The sequence below is a fragment of the Clavelina lepadiformis genome, chromosome 1 (genome assembly GCF_947623445.1).
Source record: "Clavelina lepadiformis chromosome 1, kaClaLepa1.1, whole genome shotgun sequence".
In the NCBI taxonomy this organism is placed as follows: Eukaryota; Metazoa; Chordata; class Ascidiacea; order Aplousobranchia; family Clavelinidae; genus Clavelina; species Clavelina lepadiformis.
Genome location: NC_135240.1, coordinates 1,929,838 through 1,957,096, shown reverse-complemented (window position 1 = coordinate 1,957,096; position 27,259 = coordinate 1,929,838). Strand labels below are relative to the sequence as shown.

Sequence of the window (27,259 nt, the reverse complement as noted above, 5' to 3'; positions counted from 1 at the left end):
AGTTACTTCGTGCAATTTTTCACTGGTATAAGTTGCGAGATACATTTGGTAATTTTTACTTCGTGCAATTTGATATCCGAAAACGTTGCGAGATTCATTTGGTAATTTTTACTTCGTGCAATTTGATACCCGTATACGTTGCGAGATACATTTGATAATTTTTACTTCGTGCAATTTGACATCCGTATACGTTGCGAGATACATTTGGTAATTTTTACTTCGTGCAATTTGATACCCGTATACGTTGCGAGATACATTTAGTAATTTTTACTTTTTGCAATTTGATACCCGTATACATTGCGAGATACATTTGGTAATAGTAACTTCGTGCATATTTGTATCCCTGCAAATGATAACTTACAAAACTTACGTTTGTACCCGTGCTAATTATAACTAACCCTATCCTCATTTATAATATGGTTGCAACCAGTAGGCATTTGTTAACCCAATTTAGCAAATGGTTACAATCAGCAGCCATTTGCTAACCCTATTTAAAAAAAGGTTAAACTCAGTAGCAATATGTTAACCCTATTTAGCAAATGGTTACATACAGTTGGCCATTTTTAACCCTGTTTAGCAAATGGTTTCACTCAGTAGGAGTTTGTTAACTCTATTTAGCAAATGGTTAAAGTCAGTAGCCAATTTTAACCCTATTTAGCAAACGGTTATAGTCAGTAGCCATTTGTAAAATAGCAAAAGGTTAACATGAGTAGCCACATGTTAACCCTATTTAGCAAATGGTTTCACTCAGTAGCAATTTGTTAATTCTATTTAGCAAATGATTAAAGGCAGTAGCCCTTTGTTAACCCTATTTAGCAAACGTTTAAAGTCAGTAGCCATTTGTAAAATAGCAAAAGGTTACCATGAGTAGTAACATGTTAACCCTATTTAGCAAATAGTTACAATGAGTAGCCACATCCACATGATGTTAACCCTATTTAGCAAATGTTTACAATCAGTAGCAATTTGTTAACCCTATTTAGCAAATGGCAAATTTAACAAGGGTATTGATCAAATTTCTGCAGTTCTAAACTCACCACCTTAAAGTTGATAACGTTTTTGATCAGTACGTTTTCCTGTACCCCATTATGAATCAACTTTGCTCGTTTCTTTTTTTTCTTCTTCGTGTCCAGTAGATGGTTTTTTGAGAGAGTGAGCAAAATACATCATATTGTAGGGCAGGTGTTGGATAGCTAGCTGACCAGGTTTTCATTCATTGTTGTCAGACTACGGTTCCCGCAATTATGGCGGTATGTCTAACAAGATGTTATGACGTGGTCTGCAGTCTGGTCTGCAGTCCAAAGCGACGCGTTGCGGCTTCGGCTTCACCAACCCCTGTTTACATTCGCGATAAATATAGCAAATAAACTTTCGTCTCAACTACACAAAGTTAGGCAATGGCGCCCATTGCCGGATGCCCTGGATGGTCAACCTGCGTTTGCGCAAGACTTGCATTTCTTACTTGGTACTTGTCGTTGTTTTAGCTTTCACGCAACAATAAGCATTTTTCTAAAGTAAACCCGACCTCTATGTGACTTAATGACATGTAATAGAACCTATAATCTTGTAAGAAACCAAAAACAGTTAGAGTGCAGTATAATGTTTCCCAATTCGCTAAAAAGACGCCAAAATAAATTTATGAGTTAATTTGTTGTTCGACACCATCCTTAAAAATGTACTTTTTGAATTAATTTAACGAAAAACTAAATATTTCCGTAATGAATTTAGGATGTATTTTGCTTGTTTAGTAGAAACAAAAACTAGCATACCTACAGCAATACGACCTTTGATGACGTTGCACACATTTGTAAGAAACGAAAAAAAAAAAATTTTTATGAGTTGAAACATAAACAATCATTATTCTAATGCTAGGTATCTTAACAAAACGTTAACTATTTCAGAAAAAGCTCATATGTTTCCTACACACAATATGATAACTTATAAGTCTTTAGAGTTTACAGCAGTACCCATGTTGATCTATTTACGTCTTGCAGTTTTTGCATTCTGTAAGTTTTCAGTCGCCGTTACAACACACTCCGCAAGTTGGCCTGCTGCAGTGACTTCAAACTGTAACTATATAGTTTTACGACTTTCTTCCGCACATTTCCTTCGCTTTCCAGGTGGTCTTCTCTGCGCTGGGTTCACTTCTCTTTGGACCAAGTGGGCTCACTTCTCTTCACCGCGTAAGCATCCCTCAACCCCTCCATAAGCTGGATATTGAAGCTTCGTCGGCCGATGTTGCTACCGAAACATTTTCTGTGCAGAATCCAGGAATTTAGCTCTACTATGTCCAGTAGTTTTGTCCAAACAGCCAAAGGTCATCGTCTACTTGCTGCATGAGTTGTGTATTTTCTCGCTGTTTGGTCGAAAACGTCCACACCTACCTTGTTTCGTTTTAGCCTACTGTACAGTTTATAGCCTAGCTCTGCTAATAGCGTATGGCATACAATCCATACGTTGCACAAAAAATGTCGTGTGCATTTTACAGTTCGCCTTCGCTGCAAAGCAAAGCGAGTTTTTATTGTACAAATGTACATGGACAAAGTACGTTTAGAATGTCATAAACTCTCCATAAAAGCTGCATCTAAAGGAGATAAACAATCACGTGAAAAGATAAAAACTGGGCTAATCTGAAGTATATGATAGTTGCAAGTGCAATCGTGCGAAGTAAAAAGATGTTGTAGTCTACTGAACCTCTAAAATCATCTTGGTGTCGATTTCGACACCTCGGCCGTTGAAGGTATAACAGGTTATAAAAATTTAATCGAAAATAAAATTTCGGTAAATGTTACTTATCCAAACTCTTTCAAGAAAGTTAGGAAGCTACTGAAAATTTTATTTCGTTGCAACTGCTTTTACTAAAAAAAAATATACATCAAAATTCAAAAAGTGTCGATTTCGAAACCTCGGCCGTTCTAGTGTTAACTGGCCGATAACATCGAGTTCAGTTCGACTCATAAAACGTATGGCGCGCGCAGTGACGGCAACAACAAACAGTTACTGTACCTGGGGGTTGTCACATAAGAGCCAATGCTGGCGGGAACGGGGAAAAATAAAACATTTCCAGGGTGGATAACGAAGGAATGAGTTAAGGGTGACCTAAATTATACATCACATTAAAGAGTGTTGCGAAACGGGGCTGTTAAAATTGTTGATTCTTTTTAGATTTTTATCCTTTTTTTAGTTAAATAAAGCCTTTAAACGTGGGTCTCCGATCTTTTGCTTATTACAGCACGTTTGTTTGTGCACTTTTTGTCATCGTTACGATGCCACAGGTATATAGACACTTAAACCATCTAAATTTAAATAAAATTGAACAACAGCAAATTTTCTTTTTATAACAGCAGGGAGATGATAAAAGTGACCCAGCAACAGAACAAATTGACGGGTTCAAGAATAAGGATTATGGACAAGCGCAGTCGGAAATCACAAAATCGTGATCTTCTAATACTGGATTAAATAAGAAGAAAAAGTGTCCGTAAGTTCTACTATAATTTCGACCAGCTTTCAAGTATGAATGGAAGATAATTTAAAATACCTTCAGCTTTTCAATGCTGTTTTTGATTTCTATGTGTAAAAGAAAACAAAAGCCAAACATGTCCGAGAATAATGACATAATGGTGTTAGTAATTGTTCTAGATACTGTGGTGTCATGAATTCTAACATATCGCGCCACTGCAAAGTCGTGCACGATAAAAAAAATAATGGGAAAGGTGATTTCAAGTGCGAACTTTGCAAAAAGTTCCTGACTTCTTGGAATGGCCTCGTGAGACACCTACGTGGCAAGCTTCACGCTGATCAGCCCAAGGCAATGGAGATGGCTGATTCTACGGATCGCCGCCGGAAAAACGTCCCAATCGTAAGTTTTGGTAAATACACACAGTACAAACGGACTGTGCAGTAGAAAAAACTCATGCATTGTTAGAGAACGCAGCGTTAGAGAATAAGAAAAAGGATTATAAACATATTGGATGAATAATTATATTAACTGCTGTTTAATATTCTAAAATCTAAAAGAACCTATATTCTTTAGATGCGTTAAAATGTTTAAGTATTACTGTAAAAAAAAGCATTGAAGTGTATTCCTTTATATGCATAGGCTTTGTGGTGCAGTATTGTTTGAGATATGGCAACGAACTATGTGTGTTTTATAGCGATTACATGACATTGTTTATCGAGGCAGTATGTGTAAATAGGATGTAATCATAACAGCGTGTATTTAATTCGATCACGCTGTTTCGCATTTTCAGGAAGTCCGACTCGAACGTAACGACCTTTCAGGTACGGGCGCAATTCTTTTAATTGGCCTTTGTTGTACCTGGTCCTCGAGTAAGAAACTTTTTGGCATAACCTAGAATCCTAGATCATCTGATTAGAAACAGGTAATTCCTTTTTCATCTTCGTCCACATCTATCTCATGACTTAACACAATTTTAGGTAACGAGGGTCAGCAAGATACTGCCAGAAGGTGATAGATGTGTGTTAAGTTAAAGTTGACATGATAAGGCTTTAGAATTTAGGTAGTAGGCCTATAGTCATATAGTTCGTAGATTAAATAAATCTTTCAGGGAGCTTTTGAATTCTTCTTCGAGGACGTCACCTCATCAATGGAAGCACGTAGTCACGAATTGCAGAATGAGAGGAAACGCAAGATTTGCCTCGGTCTACCACAAGTTTGTGATTTCAAAACGTTAAAGTCCATTAACCTGGACACATATAAAGAGAAACATTTACAGGTTAGGACGTTCTGGTAATTGTGATTAATTTTGACATAAAACTTTTTTTGTACATACTACAGATACAATCTACTATAAAATATACTCATAGAATGTATATGTACAAAGTTTTAGCAAATTTAGTTGTATTTAAAAATAAAAAAGAGACCATCTAGCTGTATTTTAGAAAATACAAAATGAAAATAAGAGTCCGTCAACATTCATGTTTGTTTGAATTTATTACACTAACCAAATTAAATGCATTGATGTATGGTACCAGTTGTTTGTTATCGTCATCAAACAAAATAACATCCGGTATCTGATATCTTACACATATAATTTTACCACGGTAAAAGAATTCAATTCAATCTATGCCTTTCTATGGGATGAAATTACAGGTTATTTCATGCATTAAAAGGGAGTTCTTGTGTAGGCAAAATATAATTCAATCTTTGATTTCTTATTTGATTTGATTTGTTTAATGATTCTTTGATTTTTGTTTTTAAAAGTAAACTTGCCGTGTAACAAATGAGAAAAGTGTCTTTTTTGTGCACTTTCAATGTGCACACCACTAAAATTTATGGGATTTTATTTAATTAATATTTATCAATGTGCTTTAATGCAGTCACTAGTTACTACACTGCAAGAATGTAATCTACTTGTCCAAGACTTATCCTCACTGGGCATTTCCTTTCTCTTGGTTTTGTGCCGGTGTTAACATAAAATAGACATAAATATAAATAGCGGAAATGTTTCGTCGGTGCTAGGTTGTCGTTATTTCATAAACCAGATGAAAATGCAACGCGTGCGAAGTCAGCTTAGAGAAGCGATGAGATCCGGCTTTATTAAAAGGCAAAACTAGGCTACTAACTACAATTTGATGGCACATTTCCAGAAATAGTTTTGCTGGCTTTCTTGTATTTAACGATGTTCAATTATTTGCTTATTTATTTTTTTTTGCAAAACTGGTAGGACTGTGATTGTTTTCGTGCAATAATGTAGTGTACGTATTTTTCTGATAGAATGGAAGACTGGATGGCCAATGAAGGAATTGAAGGCAAGCGACTAGGTGCACATTCAGGTTTTGCAGCCTAACTTTTCTGCATGTAGGTTAATGGTAGTTTTGTTAAACTTTTGTTTAATATGTTTGTTGTATAATGTTTTTCACATGAATTAATGAAATTGAAGGAATTAAAGTGAAATAATCCATTCTTCGAATGTAAAATATTAACATGTCATTTTTCAGAAAACCGATTTTTAAGCCGTAAAATGTTGGCTAAATGTTGTCACTTCTTTACTACACAATACTGTAGATACCACAATTCATTTTCCATCTTAATATACAGTGTCTAGAATAGACTAAGGTTAAGCAATATATTATAATATATATTATTATACAATATAATTATATTATTTTCTCGATTATTTAGAAGAGTTTGACTTCTGGAAAGTAACTTTTTTCATTACAGAAGTTGTTTGAGATTAGGGGTTTTTGTGATATCACTGATTAAGATTATTACGTATGATTTTGGCTGTTTGGTGTTACTACCTCTTATGTTATATAGGCCTACCATATTTTCATCGCCTAAAAAGAGGCCAATTTCGCCAGCTACTACAATGCAAATAGAGTTTTACGTTTAAAGAATTTATAACATATTTTTGGATAACTATACGCATATGCACAAGTAATGCATTCAGGTTCAAAATCATTACGTCCTTTTCTGAAACAAGGATACTTTTGCCACAGTTCATCAGAAAACACAATATATTTCTTTGGCGTTATTGCTTAGCTTTATTTAGCTTTTATGGTTGTCTAAATCAAAACAATGATAACAAAAATGGTTAGACCTCAATCTGTCGCCGAAATGTCACTTGACTTAGGCCTCATGACAAAAAGTCGTGATCACGTAAATTGACCGTGAACAAAATCACTGGCGACAATTGGTCGTGGTCAACTGGCCATCAAACGCTATGCTTTTATTTTTTACGCATATTAACATTGTTGTTTATTCAAATTATATGATTAAAGTAATAATATGAATTAAGGTCAGTTGGTTCTAGGTAAATTTACGTCACGGTCAGTTGTGACGGACAGTTGTCCTCGCGTTTGTTTAGTTTATTCGCGGTAAGTTTCCCACGTTTAATTGTCGTTTAACCCTAAAAGTCACATAAAAATATAATTGTGTTGAAAATATAAGCAGGAAAGCAAAAAATGTAAAAAAGAGGACATTTTGACGTTTTCAGTAGCATGTAGGCCTACTTTGAGCAAAAATCATTTTTCTTGAGAAAGAGGATATATGGTAGCCCTAAGTAACACGAATGGTAGGCTAGGTGTGCCACAAGGCATTTTGCGTTAGTAGCAATATTGAAAACTCATATGAGAACTCACACTGGTGAGTGAACTTATCGACATTTATCCAAATTGGCAGTTTGCAAACTACAGGGAACCTTTTTGATTTTCGTTTTTATATGTGACAGTCACTGATTTTTTTACTCTGTAATTAATTTTGCAAACAATTATTGATAGTGAATATTTTTATTAAAAGAGTTACCCATTATATGAGTTTACTCCTATCAATAAAACCTTCAAATATTTTAAGTTCTTTTCAGAAAATAGGTTATAAGTTTGTATAATAACAAGTAATAACGAAATGGATCGTCAAGTAGTTGGTATGCCAGTTGACGTTTTGTTAAAATCAATCAGTGATGGGATTTCACAAGACTTTTTCAACAAAGAAGGACAAGAAAAGAAATTTTCCTGCAAATTTTGTGATAAATCATTCAAATGCAAAAGCAACTTGAAACAACATTTAAGAACTCACACAGTTGAGCGACCTTATCAATGCGATGTGTGCGACAAGTCATTTACCCAAAGCAGCAGTTTGAAAGCTCATGTAAAAACTCATGCTGGAGAGCGTAATTATCACTGTGATTTGTGAAATGTGAAATTTGAAAATGTGATTTCAAATGATGTGAAATGTGATTTCATTTGTGAAAAGTTATTTACTCAAAGCCAACATTTAAAAACTCATATGCGAATGCACACAGGTGAACGACCATATCAATGCCACGTGTGCCTCAAGACATTTACCACAAGTGGAAATTTGAAAACTCATATGCGAATGCACACAGGTGAACGACCATATCAATGCCAGGTGTGCCTCAAGACATTTACCACAGGTGGAAGTTTGCAAGGTCATATGAGAATGCACACTGGTGAGAAACCTTATCAGTGCCAAGTTTGTGTCAAGTCATTTACCAGAAGTGGAAATTTGAAAACTCATATGAGAATGCACACTGGTGAAAGACCTTATCAATGCCACGTGTGTTACAAGTCATTTTTAGATGGCAGTCATTTAAAAGCTCATATGAGAATCCACACTGGTGAGCGACCTTACCATTGTCAAGTTTGCCTCAAGTCATTTACCACAAGTGGAAATTTAAAAGCTCATATGAGAATCCACACTGGTGAGCGACCTTATCATTGTCAAGTTTGCCTCAAGTCATTTACCACAAGCAACCATTTAAAAGCTCATATGAGAATCCACACTGGTGAGCGACCTTATCATTGTCAAGTTTGCCTCAAGTCATTTACCACAAGCAACAATTTAAAAGTTCATATGAGAATCCACACTGGTGATAAACCTTATCAGTGCCAAATTTGTGTCAAGTCATTTACCCAAAGCCAACATTTAAAAGCTCATATCAAAATCCACAATGGAGATTGATCTTTTTATTGCCAAGTGTGTTAACATTCCTTTTCCCAAAAGAAAAATTTGCGGAGTCATGAAACTATTGACACTGTAAAACTACATTGACAATGTTTAATGACAGATGCATTAAACAAATATTAAACCTCCTATTGAGGAGATCTAAATATTTTGAAGTGGTCTTTGGACAAAACTTAGCATCAAAAAACATTTACAAACCATTCATCCAGATGCTGCATCCTTTTGTTTGTGTTTTATTTGTTCACTTTTACATGTTATATCAATGACTTTGTTGTATTTATGAAATATAAAATTGCACCATATGGTTGTGTTGGGCAAACAGTTTGTTTTTTCAGGAAGTTAATCAACGCAAGGTGCCCTAAAATTCGTATGATAAAATTCATATCATAACTCACACTGAAGAGAAACGTTATCAATGCCTAGTGCAGGGGTGGCCAAACTGCGGCTCTTTAATGAATTTGCATTGTTGATTTAGACATCCATTTTTCCGGTCTAGACGAGTTAATTGATCAGATTATGAAACAATGCGTTCTACTACAAGCAGTAACAGTCGACTGATTGTTAGTAATAACACTGGACAACAATTTACAACTTATTTTTTATTCCTCGCTCATTTCAAGTTTACCTAGACTAATTTTGCAATGCTGAATCCAAATCTGGTCTTAGATTTTTTCTAACACGTCACGTTTTTGAGATATGATATATGCTCACGACAACCCATAACTGTGATTTTGGCTAATTTTGGCTGAGCGGAACAAAACATTACATGTAATCAACCCAGTAATTTCTATTGAAAATAACAGCATTATCATACTGCACAATTTAACACAACCCAGGATAATTAAATCAGACAAAAATAACATTATATTCCCTCAAAAGTGCTTTATACACTTGCTCTTTCGAGTATGTTCAGTGTCAGTTTCACGCTGAAGAAACCAGCAGTAGTCCCCCATCATGTTTGGGTTAAATCGACCTCTATACCGCGATTCCATCACAGAGATGTCTTGGTGAAATCTTTCCCCATGCTCGTCGCTCACATCACCCAGGTTTGGCGGGAAAAATTCCAAGTGTGAATGAAGAAAATGCAGTTTAACCGACATTCTGCAGCCCATTTCGCGGTATGATTCCAGCAAATTGTCCACTAGTTCCGAGTAATTTTCTGCCCTGTACTTCCCAAGAAAATTTTGTACAATCTGTACAAATGCATTCCAGGCTTTTAATTCAATTTGAATTAAGCTTGGATGGAAATACTGGGTCACGGATCAAATCACGTATTTGGGGGCCAACAAATATTCCAGCTCTTAGTTTAGCATCACTTGGTATTGCACCAAATTTTTCTTTTATATGCAGAAATCCATCTCCATTGAAATCCATTGCCTTCACAAATTGTTTGATCAGGCCCAGTTTAATGTGAAGTGGTGGCAAGTACACTTTGCTCGGATCAATTAGGGGTTGGCACTTAACATTATATCTTCCAACAATGTAGTCCGTTCTCATTGGCCATTCAGTTGTGTCATAGTGGTTTGCATCGTCTCCACTGTCCCACAAACAGAGAAAGCACATATGCTTGGTGTAACCCAGAGGTCGGGAACCTATGGCTCGCGAGCCAGATATGGCTCTTTTGATGACGGCATCTGGCTCGCAGATAAATCTAAGCTGGCATTTCTTAGCACAATTGTTACGAATTAAACTTTTCTGTTATTTGTAGTTTTGTAATTTCTGTACCATGCAGCACCAGAAATAGCATTAACAGTAATTAGCATGTTATTAAAGAGTAAATTCAGACATTTACCGTTGTCTAAAATAGTTGGTTTTGCTTAAAAATGCACACGTTAGTTGCATTAAGTGTTGAAAAATATTATATGGCTCTAACGGAAATAAAATTAACAATATGTGGCTTTCATGGCTCTCTTACCCAAAAAGGTTCCCGACCCCTGGTGTAACCCAACTGCAATCCGAGCAAAAGTGACACAACTTTAAGGTCTCCACATATGTTCCCCCCCTACCCCTACCCCCCACCGCCTCTATAGTCATGGCCAAGAACATTCAAGAATGCATTAATTGTGAAAAGATAGAACATTGCATTTACAAAATAATGTCAATATTAATCTTACATAACATGCATTGTGACATAATATGACCAACAATTCGCTGGGAAAGAAAATTGCACAATACCTTGTACTGTAGAACCTTATAATATAGTGCCAATCAATGCAAAATCCGAATTTCGTGAATTTTCATATCTTGAAAACCTGACGTGATAGACCAATTCTGATTTCAGATTTGGAATCAGCGTCCCAAAGTTAGTCTAGGCAGTTTATTTTCATTTGAGGAATAATTTTGCTGTTGTCCAGTGTAATCAAACTACACTCCGAAGAAAAAATTATTGTGAAGAAGTGTGCTAACCTGTACACTGTAGTTAAGTAAACCGTCAGATTTAAGCTGCATGTCAGGGCTGAACTAGTTTTCAGTGTGGGTTACGGTTATATCAATAATTGCAAAAGGAGTTTATCCAAGAAATGTTGTTGGGGAATTATTGCAAAAAGAGAAAGTATGAAGAGGAGAATAGAACTTTTAAAACGGAATGGGAGGAAGAATTTGTATACACTGAATTTGAGCTAAACTTGTGTGTCTTATCTGTCATGTTTCGCTCAACCATTACAAAAAATGACGCAGATGAGTCGAAATTCAAAAATAGACTAGTCTGGCTTCATCTTGCGGTTCTTTACCTAAAACACTTTTTCAATCAAAATAATTGCAATACGTTTCTTTACTATACACAAAATTAAAATTGGAAAAGTTAAACGCTGTGCAATACAATAGCCTTTTGCGAATTGCCCAGTTAAATTTCTAACTTGGAGTAGTGATTTGTAAGTTAATCTGGAAATGGCTACAAAATGCATAACCATTTTCCAGATACCATACTTTTTGGCAATTTGATAGCCGTATACATTGCGAGTTCCATTTGGTAATTTTTATTTCGTGCAATTTGATACCTGCAACGTTGCGAGATACATTTGGTAATAGTTACTTCGTGCAATATTTCACTCGTATAAGTTGTATATGTCGTATAAGTGTCACTACTATGAATGTAAACTTTGAACCGCCTTGCATTGTCTTGCAGATCCTTATTCTCAGTTGCTCGCCGCATCAGCGTCTGGTCTCGGTCTATGCAGGTAGGAAAATGCAATTCTTTGCTTAATATGACCAACAACCGCGTTTGTTGGCAGTTCTGCTAATCAGAGTATTGGCTTGCTATTTATTGCAATGTGGACTTATTTTTAACGAAATATAAGCCCAAGTAACGCTGTACTTATTGTTAATGTTTTTATTAGCAAGAACGGCTCCCAATAATAACGTAGTGACAAGTAATTGCGTGCCGATGCGATTGTTGTAGCTTGCTTCTGCTTAATTCATCGACTTTACCATATCAAGTTGTGTAAATGGAAGCATTTACTGTGAAGAACCGCGGTTTATGAAGCCACTCAAAATTTTGCAACTCGAAACAATTGCAGTGTTTTGGGGCGTGTTTAGACGTTTCCTATGGAACGCCGACGCCGCAATAATAGCAAAGAGTTAAATTGAATCGCAAGTATGCAATTTATGTTTTGTTTTCATAATTTGATTGCAAGGTTTCCAAACGTAACTTTAAAGTATCAAATCACGAAACAACAAGCCAAACGTCAAAACCGGCATTCAAACGGTCTTTTCTGTGATTGCTGTTGCACGATTCATATGGAAATTTTCAAAATGGTTTCGCAACATTCACAATTACATCACAGTTTTATACGTGAATCGACAGATGTATGGATGGTTCGGTTTGGTGACACTTAATCACCGACACATAATCACTAGGACATTTAAGACATTTATCCAAACTAAGCTTATTTGCAAACGGTAATCGAGCTTGCGCAGATATCATGCGTTCTTGAAGTCGACAATACTAATGAGTCAAGGTATTATGTATTGCTGAATTTCCCGTCTTTGATTGTTGTCACTGTAAACGGAGCCCATTTAATTAAGACTTTTTTAATTCCGTTTCCACTTGCTTTATTAGTTATTTTGGTTTAGTTCCAACTTCAGTACTACATTGTTTGTTTCATTATTTTTCAAGGATCGTCCGATTAATCTTATGTGTAAGGCGTCGTCGTCAAGCATCGAGCCATCAACTTACTGTATGTCGTCACCTTCGAGTGACGTCTACGATAAAGGTAAAATTAAATAAATAACATCACTTTTCGTTACAATACAGTGTGTCATTGCCTCTGCATTATAGGCCTATACTACAGGGCCTATAGGCTATACTTGGTTATTTAGAAATTATTATCTACCATTTGTCATAAAGTCCTTTTTGTTAACCATAAATAAAAATCAGCAAAACGTATATCTTAAACCGACAATGACAAACACAGTTGTGGTAGGACAAAGTGTTAGTTAAACAAAATAAAATGCATATTTCCGTCCCTGGAGCAAATTATTTTTGTTATTATTTCATTTGAAATTCACCGTCAGCAGCTTGTTTTCGACAGGATTTGTTTAGTTAAAGTGATTAATTAATCGGAAATATTAATTACGGATTAAAAGCATAAAAGTTCACGAATGTGAACTTAAAACCGGATTTTGATGTCAGGAATAAAACGCCGGATCTCAGATAGAACCAGGCTTGTTTTTCATCTCCCATTATAATACTGGTGTGGTCAAAAACGCGAAATCCTTCATGAATTTTAATGTTGAATAAGCCATTCTGTCACGATACCGCGTGTGAATCCAGTGAGATAAAGCCAGAAGTTGAGCACCTGGTGATTTTGCCGACTATTATGCTCAAGCGGGCCATCTTGGGATAAGATTTATTTCCCCTGTACGTTATAATTTATCTCCCGTATGGCTTCATCGTTGACGAAGCATGATGTATGTAATGCGAAATTATATCAGAATTGCATATGACGAAATGGCATAAATTTCTATCTGTACACAATGCTAGATGGAATTCAAAAGCCATTTATGCTATGATTGCCTACTTCCTCATCCCTAGATGGAGATTAACTCTGGAGATATCATGCTCATTCATTGCAAATGCGTGGCAGGAAGCCTTGTTTTCTAACAAAAGGTTTAAAGATGGAATATATCAAAGATTATTTGATGCTATCTTTGAGCTCGAATGTCCTGCAGCCTTAAAGTGCCTTAAAACCCATTGGATTTTGGATACGTCCGGTGTAGATGACCCACGGCCACGCACTAACATAATTGCAGAAAGGGGAGTAAAATTGATGGAAGAACTTTACCAGAAGTGCAAAACGGACAAATATTTGAACATTAAATTTGTAGCAAAAAATAAGTTAAGAATTGTAAATTTTTTTTACATTTGGACCAATTTCAAAAATTAAATTCAGTTTTTGCGGGATATTTTTTACGATTTGAACGAAATAATTATAATTTTCTAAATTTATACCAAAATGTTTATTGATTGCTGCTACAGGAAAAAAATATTTCCTAGTCCTAACCCTAGCCTACACACAAGACCAAACGGTATTGAAAATATTTGAAAATATCGACCTTCGCATACAGTTGTTCTTGCAATCATTTGATGACATATGGGCACCACAAGTAAACTTATTTCGTACACTTTAGTAAAAGTCACTGATTTTTTGCTTTCAATTTATACAAAGGCCCATCGTTTGCGATTGTGTCATCAAGCGTACGTGATAGCAAACGCAGTGGCGATCACATCAAAATGCCATTTTAATATACCATGTTAAAATCATCTATACTGAATATTTTTGAATGATCTCCAGGTATCCCTGATTTACCGCTGTTAAATTGTTAATAAAACATGTATCCATACCTTTTGTTAAGTTTATCTGCTATTTTTTTTATAGTTTCCCGTCAATCGCGACCTGTCTAGCGTAGATCACCTTGTATCCAACATGTATGGGGAAAGAAAAGTTCAAGAACAAGTCGCTGTTGATTACAGCAGAATGAACTCTGTCGTTTAAAAGTAACCGTTGTTTTAGTTCCTACGTCATTTAATTATTATTACACCGTAGCAAAGTTTCGTTTTGTAGTTCTGTATAGTTCTTTGTTGCGTTTTTTTATGTTATACTTTGTTATTGTAACACATATTTTTGTACTGCCGTGTATAAACTGTACCACTGCCGCTTATCGCTAAGAACGCATGACGACTTTTGATCGAACATGTTATCTTGTTGTGCGCATGCTCACGCCTAATCCAATTAACCAGCTAACACTTCAGCTGCAGAACTATAGCCATGAACTATTTATTAATCATTCTGTTGTTTATTATCGTAATCATTTCTTGCTGCAAAAAAGCCAGAGCTCTCATTGGCGCTCTTCGGACCATTTTTCTATACCGTTTTTTTAACGTGCTTGTGGCAGAAAGACGGCAAACAAACTACCTTATTTATGTCATTAAGATCAATTTTCTTAACAACTTGACATCAGCACACTTCGGGCGTAGTGAGCTATGTATAGATGACATATCCTTATGGGTTCATCTTTGACGAAGCATGATGTATGTAATGCGAAGTTATATCAGAATTGAGCAGTATGTTATAAGCCCTACAACACGTTGCTCGTGTATTGTACTTGTGCTTCTGCTGCTACTTATTTTGCTGGGGTGATTTGCAACCGATGTTAAATCAGAATCGAGATCATAAATGCATTTTCATTGAAAGTTTTGTCCTTTCTTGTCCTTAAAATGAAAGGTAAACGACAGAATATTAAACGTTTCTGATAGTTTTAGTGTATGCTGTTTTGAGATGCGAAGATCAGAGCTACTTTACCTTACTTTCAAATAGTTTTGAATATGGATTAGTGAAAGTTTGGAGTTTAAAAGCAACGTTGTGCAAAGCAAGATGAGTCAAATCTGGAAAGCACAATTAGACAGAAGTTTTTTGAATTTTTAAGATCGTTAATTTGAAAAAAACTAAATCTTTACTACGCATTTCAGCTCAAGGTCATTTCCAGTAGCAAATGGTTTTATGCGAATATCTCTTAACCCTATTCTAACTAGGCTTGGCTTCTCCCGAACACTTTCATAGCAAAACGTGGCGTACAGTTGCATTGTTTGTTGTAAAAATTTGAAATTTGGTGAAAACTTTTCCTAAAAAATATTCAGCTATCTGTCCATGGTTGTTTGTTAATGTTGGATTTTGTAATTTTTAAGATATTGCGATATATCAAAATTCTCCTCTGCTTTCCGCATTGAAGCGTATTACCCATTTACGCATTCATGACTCGACTAACTATTCTCTTTCGTTCTCTTCTCGCGGTCAGCTGGTTTTCCGCACCGGGTGGACGCAGCTTAACAAGAAGAGTTTCTAGAAATGTGTCACTTTTAGAAATACTTAATTTACACTAAATTCACTTTCTTTAGTTTTACAATTATGATGTATACAGGAAGCCAGATGATTTTTCTACTAACCTGTCAAAATCCGATCAGTTTACGACGTATAGTTTTCTAGTAATTAACGATTGAAAAGGTGTGTGCGGAGTCGGCCACACCTAGTTTTTTAGTAAATTCGCGAGTCTGGTTAGGATAGGGTTAACGTGTGTACCTGCTTCGCCACAAAGTATACAGTTCTGGTTACTCTATGTAAAATTTTATTTGATTTCAGGTTCATACCGAACTAAGACGAAGCCACCGCTCTGGAATGAAGCCGTTTTGTTTTTGAATGATACTGTTGTTTCGCGTTTTTATGAAAATAAATTCATATAGGCAATGATACCGCACTGAATTGTGAGTGTTGTTTTAAGGGTCTCAGCAAAACATACTAAAAGTCGAGAAAAAAGATTATTTTATGTCACCTTGCCTTCAGAGTATTGAAGCCCCTGTGTTTCTGTTTCTATACCTCTGTTCCTCACATTATTCAGCTTCTATTTTATAGGGATTTTAACGAGTTTTTAACTCTGCCAATTGTTGTCAGGATAAGGAGCAGAGTTAAAATTAACTGATTAAGAAATGCGTAAATGATGGTCACCTAAGCCAAAATAAGACATTGTACGGAAATTTACAATACATTTTACTGTTTGAATGGAAATATTTTTTCATGTTTGTATATTTAAAAAAACACACTAATACAAAATTGATTTCAAAGATTTTTCGATAACCGATTGTTCTTTCTTCCAACACATGGTCTATCCGTGCAATAGCTGTCTCCGCAAAAACGCCACTGAGCAGCAGGAATGAAAATTTTTTTCTATTTAAAAAGGTCAAACACTAAACTACGCTATCATACTTTAAAGTTGTCACTTTAAAGTTTTCTTGCGCTTCTATCTTATCAGCACCTTTGAAGCTTTTAGCAGCACTCTTTTCGCAATTTCCAGCAATTGAATCAGTTAGTTTCTTTGTGTTACTTAATGTGGCAGAGGTTTCAGGAATTTTTCTTTGGGTGAGTTTGACTTCATCTGTAACTGTTGAATTCGTTTCAAGACTCAGGTTGGTTGCTGGTGAACTGCATTCTTTTCTATCTTGCACAGCATTCCATTCATTGCTATTCTGAATGTCATAATTTATGCAACTTGGCAAATTACTTTCTATGAGCGTTTTTGGCTTTTTTTCAGATATGTCATCAGTAAGCATATCCTCCTTCCTGGATATCTTTTCATCCATTTCTTCTGTATCACTAAGTTTCCGTTTTCGGTTTATGATTCCGGCAGAGTTTCCATTTGTAATGTCAGAATGAATAAGGGTTTTGCTTGGCAGCTGTAAAGATGATGATACCAATATATCAAAAAAGAAAACTAAAGCAAAACTACACTAAACAATGAATATTACAAAAAAAAAATTAAAAAATTCACTTCTTCATTAAGGTGATTCATTACTGGCTTTACTACTGGACTTTTGACTTACCTCATTTGCAACACAAACATCTTTTTCATCAGCTTGCAACATTTTTACCCAGTATTAAGTACAGAAATTTTTACTGCTGATAAAAACTACATCAAAATAATGTTGTACATGTATATGTTAATATGTACAATTCATTTATTGTGATTATGTTCAATGCAAAACGCTGTATACCTACAATCATTGCAAGGTAACAAAGGTTTTATACTAAGACTGAAATTACGGTACTACGACACTTTATCGAACGACACCTGATCGAAACGACAGCTGATCGAAAGACACTTTATCGAACGACAGTTAATCGAGCCGACAGTTGATCGAACGACACTTTATCGAAACGACAGCTGGTCGAACGACACTTTATCGAACCGACAGTTAATCAAAACGACAGTTGATCGAACGACACTTTATCGAACCGACAGTTCAAGCAAGATTTTTGCGTGTTTCTCAAACATTGAAACAATGAGCCATTGTGATGTGCGGTCTTTGTAATGGTGTGCATTAATGAATTGTGATGTATATATCATAAAGTTGACGATTTATATTTTATATCTATATTTTATATTTGTATCATAAAGTGTTTGATTGCGCATGGCGGCCGGCTCGCCTACATATTAATAAGATATCACAAGAATACGCACGAGAATTATCAAGTACGAGATTGTCTGTACAGTAGACTAGACTAGTCATTATAGATACAAAGAGTAAGGAATTGAAGGCAAAATTTAATAGCAAGGGGCATGTCGCTGTCTGACTTTTACACAAAGTAGCTTCTTGAAAGTGGTCTTTATCCCAGCTTGACCGACAGCGCAAAATAAATGGCTTCGATGCTTGGTAGCACGTACACATGTGAATGTTTTCCACCGGGTTCAAGATTACCTTCCACGAACGAATAATAGCATTGAAGGATATGGCACAATACGTTCAGCAAGCGTGTCTCAATATCCCATCTGACGCTTCGCAGACTCGTCAAAAAAATTAAGCAGGAACAAGGTTCCAACGAAATGTTAATTGAACAATTGATTGCTGGAATCGATGGCCCACAACGGAAGAAGCGCTACGACGCTGTCAACCGACGGCTGAAGAGCATAGTTGAAAATTATGACTCAACAAATATGGACATAAAAAGTTATCTTCGAGCAATTGCACACAACTTGTAATTAAATGAATGCGATTGAAATGTGCACTTCGTCAGTTGTCGTGCTTTTAACAGATTGCAAATGTGTGTGCGGGGTTGGCCACACCTAGTTTTTTTAGTAAACTCGCGAGCCTGGTTGGGATAGGGTTAAAAGATCCACAATTTATTGAAACAACTGACGATATGCACTGTTAAAAGAACGACAATTTATTAAAAGAACTGACAACATGTATCAAATTGCACAAAATAAAAATTACCAAATGTAACTCGCAATGTATACGGCTATCAAATTGACAAAAAGTATGGTATCTGGAAAATGGTTATGCATTTTGTAAACATTTTCAGATTAACTTGCAAATCACTACTCCAAGTTAGAAATTAAACTGGGCAACTCGCAAAAGGCTATTGTATTGCACAGCGTTTAACTTTTGCAATTTTAATTTTTGGGATAGTAAAGAAACGTATTGCAATAATTTTGATTAAAAAAGTGTTTTAGTTAAAGAACCGCAAGATGAAGCCAGACTAGTCTATTTTTTGAATTTTGACTCATCTGCGTCAAGTGGTGAAAGCGTTTTAATGCAGTAAAATATTGTGTTTGCTGTTTCAAATTTGAGAAAATTAAGCCTTTTCTCAAACGCGTAAAAACGCTGTGTGTTACTGATTTTTGGCAGGCCCAACGTCGAATCGTGTAAGATTATAGTTAGCGCGCCAACCTAGGTCCGACGAAGTATTTTTTGTTGCAATTTGATACCCGTATACATTGCAATTTGATACCCGTGCAAGTTGCAAATACATTTGGTAATATTTACTTCGTGCAATTTGATACCCGTATATGTTTCTTTATACCTTTGGTAATTTTTACTTCGTGCAATTTGATACCCGTATAAGTTGCGAGATACATTTGGTAATATTTACTTCGTGCAATTTGATACCCGTATATGTTTCTTTATACCTTTGGTAATTTTTACTTCGTGCAATTTGTCACCCGTATAAGTTGCGAGATACATTTGGTTACGTTAATCAAAATCACGTTAATCACAATCACGTGTTCGTATCCAGCAGACACATTTGCTGCCGTTTTGTTTGATTGAAATTGAGGTATGTTATTTTACCCGTTACATAAGTTCGCACTCATTTACACAAGCTAGTGTACAATACCTGATGTCACAAATTCAACCATCTCGATGTCAGTCATTTGGTTCATATTGAATGTCGTTAATTTGTTTACTGATATCACCTGTACAAATTAATTTATACATTTTCTTTGGCCACTTTTTAGCGATTTGGCAAACATTATACTGTACTCTAACTGTTTTTTAGCTCTATCTGATCAACGACTATGGCTAACTTGAAAATAGTTAAAAAACTGTAAAACCTTCGGTCCAAGCCAAGTGTGTTCCTGTCTGGCAAACTTAACAGCAGTACATGTAAATGTTCTTTCACTCTTCCAGCAAAAAGGGATGCGTTATTTAGTCAGTTCCCATTTGACAATACCCTACACGAAATTAGAAAAAATTGACCTAATATTGGCAAATACAAAAGAAATGAGCGAAACAGAGCGTGATGTTAATTGACCGTGGGATAGAGAAGACGCTATGATCGAAAACGTTATAAATTACACCATGGTGAGTTTAGAACTGAAGAAACAAAGATCGGCGGCCTAGAAGGTTAATGATGCATACTTGCTGTATTGTCAAGAAAACGTTCCTCAATGAGCTTGATTGAGGCGCGAGTACCAAAATGCGCGTTATTACGTAAGAGTTCAAATACAGTACGATGCGCGATATTACCTAAGAGTCAAATACGAGTTTCTCCGTTTTAAAAGTGCAACTGTTCCACGTAATGCGACCGTGGCCAATCAAGCCTTCCCCGGTCAATATAACTGCAAAATTCGCATCTTTTTTGTGACTTCATTTTGGTCTGTAATGCGTGATGCCGCACAATGGAGTTGGCAACGTGTAACGACCTCACGACCTCAGCGCAGTTGGAAAGTAACAAGTCAATAGTTACCTTTATACGGTTTCCAGAATGGACGCGAAGCTACAGAATCAATGGAAACATCCGAATCGGCAACGGGTGCATTATGGGTCCGCGAAGGTTTCCCCTTCGCGCGTTTCCAGATTTCTGTCGAGTTTTCCAACCAAACACGCGATCGATCGTTTTCGCTCGTTTTGTGGTAAAAATAGATGCCAGTTCCCATTTGACAATGAACTGTGGGGAAAAAATGACGACCAATAAACCAATGTCTAGAAATAAGTTACTAGGTTTGATAAAACCATAAATTTTACAAAAGAAATGAGAAAAATAGGGCGTAAAGTTAATTCACCGTGGGTTATAGACCTAACGATCAAAAACGTTATCAATCATACCATGGTGAGTTTAGAAGTAAAGAAACTAAGAAAAGTGCCCTAGAAAGGGAATGATGCAAAGTCTTATACAACTGACACAACTCGAAAGCTTTGTTTAACTTTTCACCCAATTTTACAAAAGGCATTTGGTAAAACGCCAGTCAACACAGTCACAGGCTAATATGCCACAAACGCATGTTATGCATGAGACAACCTTGGCATTGATAAGGTCGGGATAGGTAGGTAGGTTATGGATAACATTTTAAATGCCGTTTGATATTTGGAAACTTGCTCTATATAACTTCATGTAAAAACTCATTTTTGTACATCAGACTTATCTTCGCTCGAATCTGACGATTCAGATTCACTTGCCTGCTGAACACTGGCTATTGCAGCATTTACTGTTGCGTCGATTTCAATGTCAGAATCCTCGTCATCAGAGCAGTCTGACAGAAGATTTTGCAAATTTCTAATCCACGCATTGCTGTAAATCTTTGCCTAGACATTTTGTAAATGTTTTTGTTTTCAGAAGTAGCCTACTATGATACTGACTCCGATGAAAAACTCAAGAAAATTCAGATAAACATCAAACACTTTCCTTTAGTAAAGTTACTACTACACTACCACAATAGATAAGGGTAAGCTAAGGTTTTCACAACATTTACCTTGAACTAGTTTACCAAGGCAAGAGCTCAATGTAATTGCATCCCATTTACATTTGGTAATAGTTACTTCGTGCAATTTTTCACTCGTATAAGTTGCGAGATACATTCGGTAATTTTTACATCGTGCAATTTGATATCCGTATACGTTGCGAGATACATTTGGTAATTTTTACTTCGTGCAATTTTATATGCGTATACGTTGCGAGATACATTTGGTAAGTTTTTACTTCGTGCAATTTGATATCCGTACACGTTGCAAGATACATTTGGTAATTTTTACTTCGTGCAATTTGATACCCGTATACGTTGCGAGATACATTTGGTAATAGTAACTTCGTGCATATTTGTACCCCTGCAAATGATAACTTACAAAACTTACGTTTGTACCCGTGCTAATTATAACTAACCCTAACCTCATTTATAAAATGGTTGCACTCAGTAGGCATTTGTTAACCCTATTTAGCAAATGGTTACAATCAGCAGCCATTTGCTAACCCTATTTAGAAAAAGGTTAAACTCAGTAGCAATATGTTAACGCTATTTAGTAAATGGTTAAATACAGTAGCCATTTTTAACCCTATTTAGCAAATGGTTTCACTCAGTAGGAATTTGTTAACTCTATTTAGCAAATGTTTAAAGTCAGTAGCCATTTGTTAACCCTATTTAGCAAACGGTTTTAGTCAGTAGCCATTTGTAAAATAGCAAAAGGTTACCATGAGTAGCCACATGTTAACCCTATTTAGCAAATGGTTTCACTCAGTAGCAATTTGTTAACTCTATTTAGCAAATGGTTAAAAGCAGTAGCCATTTGTTAACCCTATTTAGCAAACGTTTAAAGTCAGTAGCCATTTGTAAAATAGCAAAAGGTTACCATGAGTAGTAACATGTTAACCCTATTTAGCAAATGGTTACAATGAGTAGCCACATGCACATGATGTTAACCCTATTTAGCAAAAGTTTACAATCAGTAGCAATTTGTTAACCCTATTTAGCAAATGGCAAATTTAGCAAGGGTATTTATCGAATTTCTTCAGTTCTAAACTCACCACCTTAAAGTTGATAACGTTTTAGATCAGTACGTTTTCCTGTACCCCATTATGAATAAACTTTTCGCTCAACTTTGCTCCTTTCTTTCGTCTTCTTCTTCGTGTCGAGTAGATGGTTTCTTGCTAAAGAACGCAACAGAAGAAAACTGCTAAAGAACGCAACAGAAGCTGTTTTAGCCTGCCTGCAAAATAATAACAGCCAATGTCGGAGGTTTTCATTCGTTTGCCGTGGTAAATCGCAACCACTGTTATGGAACAACAACAAAGTACGTCTTGTACAAAATGACGAATACAAAACGCTTTGCAAACAGACCGTTTAGAAACATATTGGATGAATAATAATGTTAACTGCTGTTTAATATTCTAAAATCTAAAAGAACCTATATCCTTTAGATGCGTTAAAATGTTTATGTATTAGTGAAAAAAAGCAATAAAGTGTATTCCCTTATATGCATAGGCTTTGTGGTGCAGTATTGTGTGAGATATGGCAACGAACTATGTGTATTTTATAGCGATTAAATGTCAATGTTTATCGAGATAGTATGTGTAAATAGGATTTATTCATGTAAATATTTTGTATTTCATGTAAATCATGTAAGTTCAATCCCGAAGCGTGGATTTCCCATCTTGAACATAAATTTTCCCTTTATCAAATCACTTCAAAAACTAATCGTCACTTGTTAGCGGTAGAGGCAATTCCGGCGACAAACCTCGGGCTACTTTGTTTACCTTCTGCGTAGGCTCATACCTGTTACGACATAATAATCAATGAAATCTTGAAAAACTTTGATAAACGTGAGGACTGAGGATCATTTAGAGTTTTTGTTGGCTGATCTGACACTTCATGTTCTATCTTCCAAAGAATTAGTGCGCGAATTAATGAGTGCAATAGGTCAAGAGAATCTTACTCCACCAGTTAATAAACGAATTCGTGCTAAATTGTTAAGTGGTCACCACCAGACGTCGCACTTTCTTACCCACTACAGCCACAAATACAACAAATTTAAGTGTCTAAACCACCTCATTACCCACGATCTAACGCTAACAATGGAACAAAGAGTTCCGGACAAACAAAAACTAATTTCACAAATCATAAATTCACCAAACCAACGCGATTAATTTAACTAAACATGGCAACAACGATCACCACACACAAACATTGGCCAGTTTCACAAATAATACAGCAAGTGGTAATTTATGACACAGTGATAATTTATCATATTCATCACCCACCTTTCAGAAACCAGTCCATCAACGCAGCAATTACCCTTGCGCAAAATCATTCGCGGGCAACAAAAAACTTTCGGCGATCTACGCTAGATTAACCCGGTTAACCCCGTCGATAGCACCTACTTCCAAAAGAGACTGTCCCTTGTTAACTGTTTATGATCACGCCAATTGAATTCTTTTTTATGTAGATAGCGCTGCAGAAACTTCTCTTTCGTCGGATAGTTTAGCTCACATATCAAACCGCAAACCGCAAATGTTTGTTTATGCTTCAGTTAAGTCATTGTATAAAATCACATTTATCATGAGTTTTATTTGATGAGTTCAATGGTTGTGAGAAATGAGAATAATGAGAACGATGGTCTGATTTATTGCTTTTGATTGAGTGAGGTCATACCCAGCTTTTGCTTCGTTAAAGCACTTGGACATTTCCATTCAATTTAATTTCTCGAATTCGTTTCAAAGACCCTGACTCTCTGTGGGAAGCCTTTCCGCTTGACTAAATAGGTCTCAATGTGCCAAAGTTTATTAGTTTATAATTATAATTAATTATAATAGGCCTACCATTTGTCCTCTTTTAGGAGGAATTGACCTTTTTTAGTTAGTTATTTCGAGTTAGTTGTTTACACTTTCGACAAAACTTGTAGGAGAGAAGTTGTATTTATTTCCAAAAAATTACTGTAGTTATGAAACATCCTGAATTGCCGATTTAAAAAGGGTTTTCTAACCACTTGCCCTACCAGCTCTACATACCTTTTTGAACGCTGACCACGCGTTTCTTCAATTCCGTACCAGCCCTTGGTGGTTTTACATGCGCGCAATCCGCGCATATTGACTTAATTTCGAGGTTGGGGTCTGTTAAGTTCAAACGTGCGCCAGAAAGATTGCAAATGAACCGCACATGTAAAAAGACCAATTATTATCAAAGCAAAGGTGCGAGTTTTTTATGCCTAGCCTTCTATTAGTGTTACTTAGGGCCTCTTTTCTAAAAAAAATGAATTGTCCTCCAAGGATACTGAAAAATGTCCTAATGTCCTCTTTAGTTTGCGTTTTCTTGCTAATATTTTCAACACAAATATAATTTTATGAGACTTTTCGGCATAAGGCCTACCTAAAGAGACTTTTCAGCGACAGCATGAGGTCTATCATTTAAACTTTTTAAACATCAGCATCAGCTTTCAGCATCCTTTAAACGTAAAACTTTATTTGCATTGTGCTAGCTGGCGAAAGTGTATCCCTGTTTCTTTCCATGTTTTGATATGCACGTAGTGTTTTCAACGAAAACTCTGCTTTGACAATCGAATGCAAACTTCTGTCGGGATCGCACCGCTACAGTTCCTTCTTGCAAATTTTATTTGTTATGCTCTCGCCAAATCGCCAATATCTATACGGAAGTTACTTCCAAAATTTTTTATTTTTTGGTTTCTCAAGCGCTTCCGTAGTGTTTTTGTATAACGAGAAAAATTAAGTTGATTTTTGGCACCCAGTAGGGGCAAACGATTTTTTGCCTTTCCATTGGAGATTCTACTTTTTAGGCCTTTAGGATATCGATGACGGCAATCGCACGCATTATGCCTAATTATTGTCCTTAAAGCGATAAAGAGTTGCATGTGAAAGCCAATTTAACATGACAATTTGCGTTTAAAGGAAAATTATAGCAATTGCAAGGCGAAATGTTAAACTTGTTAAAAACTGCTTTTATGCTTTTAGCCTAGATTGCTGTATTGCTTCCTAGCAAAGCAACCTGGAAAGAAGAATTGTTCCGGGTCTAGAAATGTTTCATTTTTTGTTTGTTTATCATATTACTTTTGGTTTAGTAAAACAAAGCCCTGCTGTTGGATTGCGTGTTTTTAGAGCACGTTTGTGCAAGTTTTGTAGCTTCCAGCCTTAAATCGGAATAACCAGACACTTTAGAACAGGACTCAAGCCCCCCTTGACGGTTTCTAAAAAATCCGCGCCCCATTTTATTGCAAAATAAGAAAACAATAAACAAAACAACCATTTAGTTTCAATTAACTTTCATTAATGTTACGGATGCATTTGTTACGGATCATTAATGTTACGAGGCTTTGTAATTGAGCGGATAGCCTGCGCAACCACATGAAGGAGTAAAAAGGCGGATGACGGAGCATTGGCGGCGAAAGCGGCGTGAGCAGTCTGAAGATAAACGTTTAGCCAGGACACCACTGTGAATGGGGAAAGCGACCACTTGAGTGTGCTAAGGATTAAAAATTCCTGGGATATGATTTCTTCATCCGTGCAAGCTCCATCGGTGACGTAGGCACAATGATCATCGACCCTTACAGTCTATTTTAAAAAAACCTTTGAGTCAAGCGCCAAAGCTTCTCCAAGCTCTCATTATGCGCCTGAATCGTTACGATATTGTTTTTGAATATGTCCCAGGCACTGCATTAGTAATTGCTGCCACATTAAGTCGAGCCTACCCAGAATTGCTCGATCAACCAAACCGAATTGCACAAGTGGTTACAGAACCAATTCTAGATGAAATTCTTGATGAACGATTAAAAGAAATTAAGGATGCAATACAAAAGAATGAGGAATCTCAACTCCTGCTCGAAGTCATCAAGAATGGGTGGCCAGACAACAAAGAATACGGGTGATTGCACGAAGTAACAATTACCAAATGTATCTCGCAACTTATACGGGTATCAAATTGCACGAAGTAAAAATTACCAAAGGTATAACGAAACGTATACGGGTATCAAATTGCACAAAATAAAAATTACCAAATGTATCTCGCAACTTATACGGGTATCAAATTGCACGAAATAAAAATTACCAAATGTATCTCGCAACTTATACGGGTGACAAATTGCACGAAGTAAAAATTACCAAATGTATCTCGCAACTCATACGGGTATCAAATTGCACGAAGTAAAAATTACCAAAGGTATAACGAAACGTATACGGGTATCAAATTGCACGAAGTAAAAATTACAAAATGTATCTCGCAAATTATACGGGTGACAAATTGCACGAAGTAACAATTACCAAATGTATCTCGCAGCGTATACGGGTAGCAAATTGCACGAAGTAAATATTACCAAATGTATCTTGCAACTTGCACGGGTATCACATTGCAAGAAATAAAAGTTACCAAATGTATCTCGCAATGTATACGGGTATCAAATTGCAACAATAATCTTCGTCGGACCTAGGTTGGCGCGCTAATTATAATCTTGCACGATTCGACGTTGGGCCTGCCAAAAATCACTAACACACAGCGTTTTTACGCGTTTGAGAAAAGGCTTAATTTTCTCAAATTTGAAACAGCAAACACAATATTTTACTGCAATAAAACGCTTTCACCACTTGACGCAGATGAGTCGAAATTCAAAAAATAGACTAGTCTGGCTTCATCTTGCGGTTCTTTAACTAAAACACTTTTTTAATCAAAATTATTGCAATACGTTTCTTTTCTATCCCAAAAATTAAAATTGCAAAAGTTAAACGCTGTGCAATACAATGGCCTTTTGCGATTTGCCCAGTTTAATTTCTAACT

General features: G+C 36.1%; 1 protein-coding gene and 1 pseudogene across 1 annotated transcript; both read left to right on the top strand.

Moving 5' to 3' along the window:
* The window catches only part of LOC143452745 (G1/S-specific cyclin-E1-like), a 225,882-nt pseudogene that overhangs the window by 42,823 nt on the left and 155,800 nt on the right, over positions 1-27,259 (top strand).
* Positions 7,706-8,443, top strand: LOC143444173 (uncharacterized; the record flags this gene model as incomplete). Its single annotated transcript, XM_076943308.1, has 1 exon — positions 7,706-8,443. A coding segment is annotated over one exon (738 nt), but the record flags the coding sequence as incomplete, so codon positions are not given.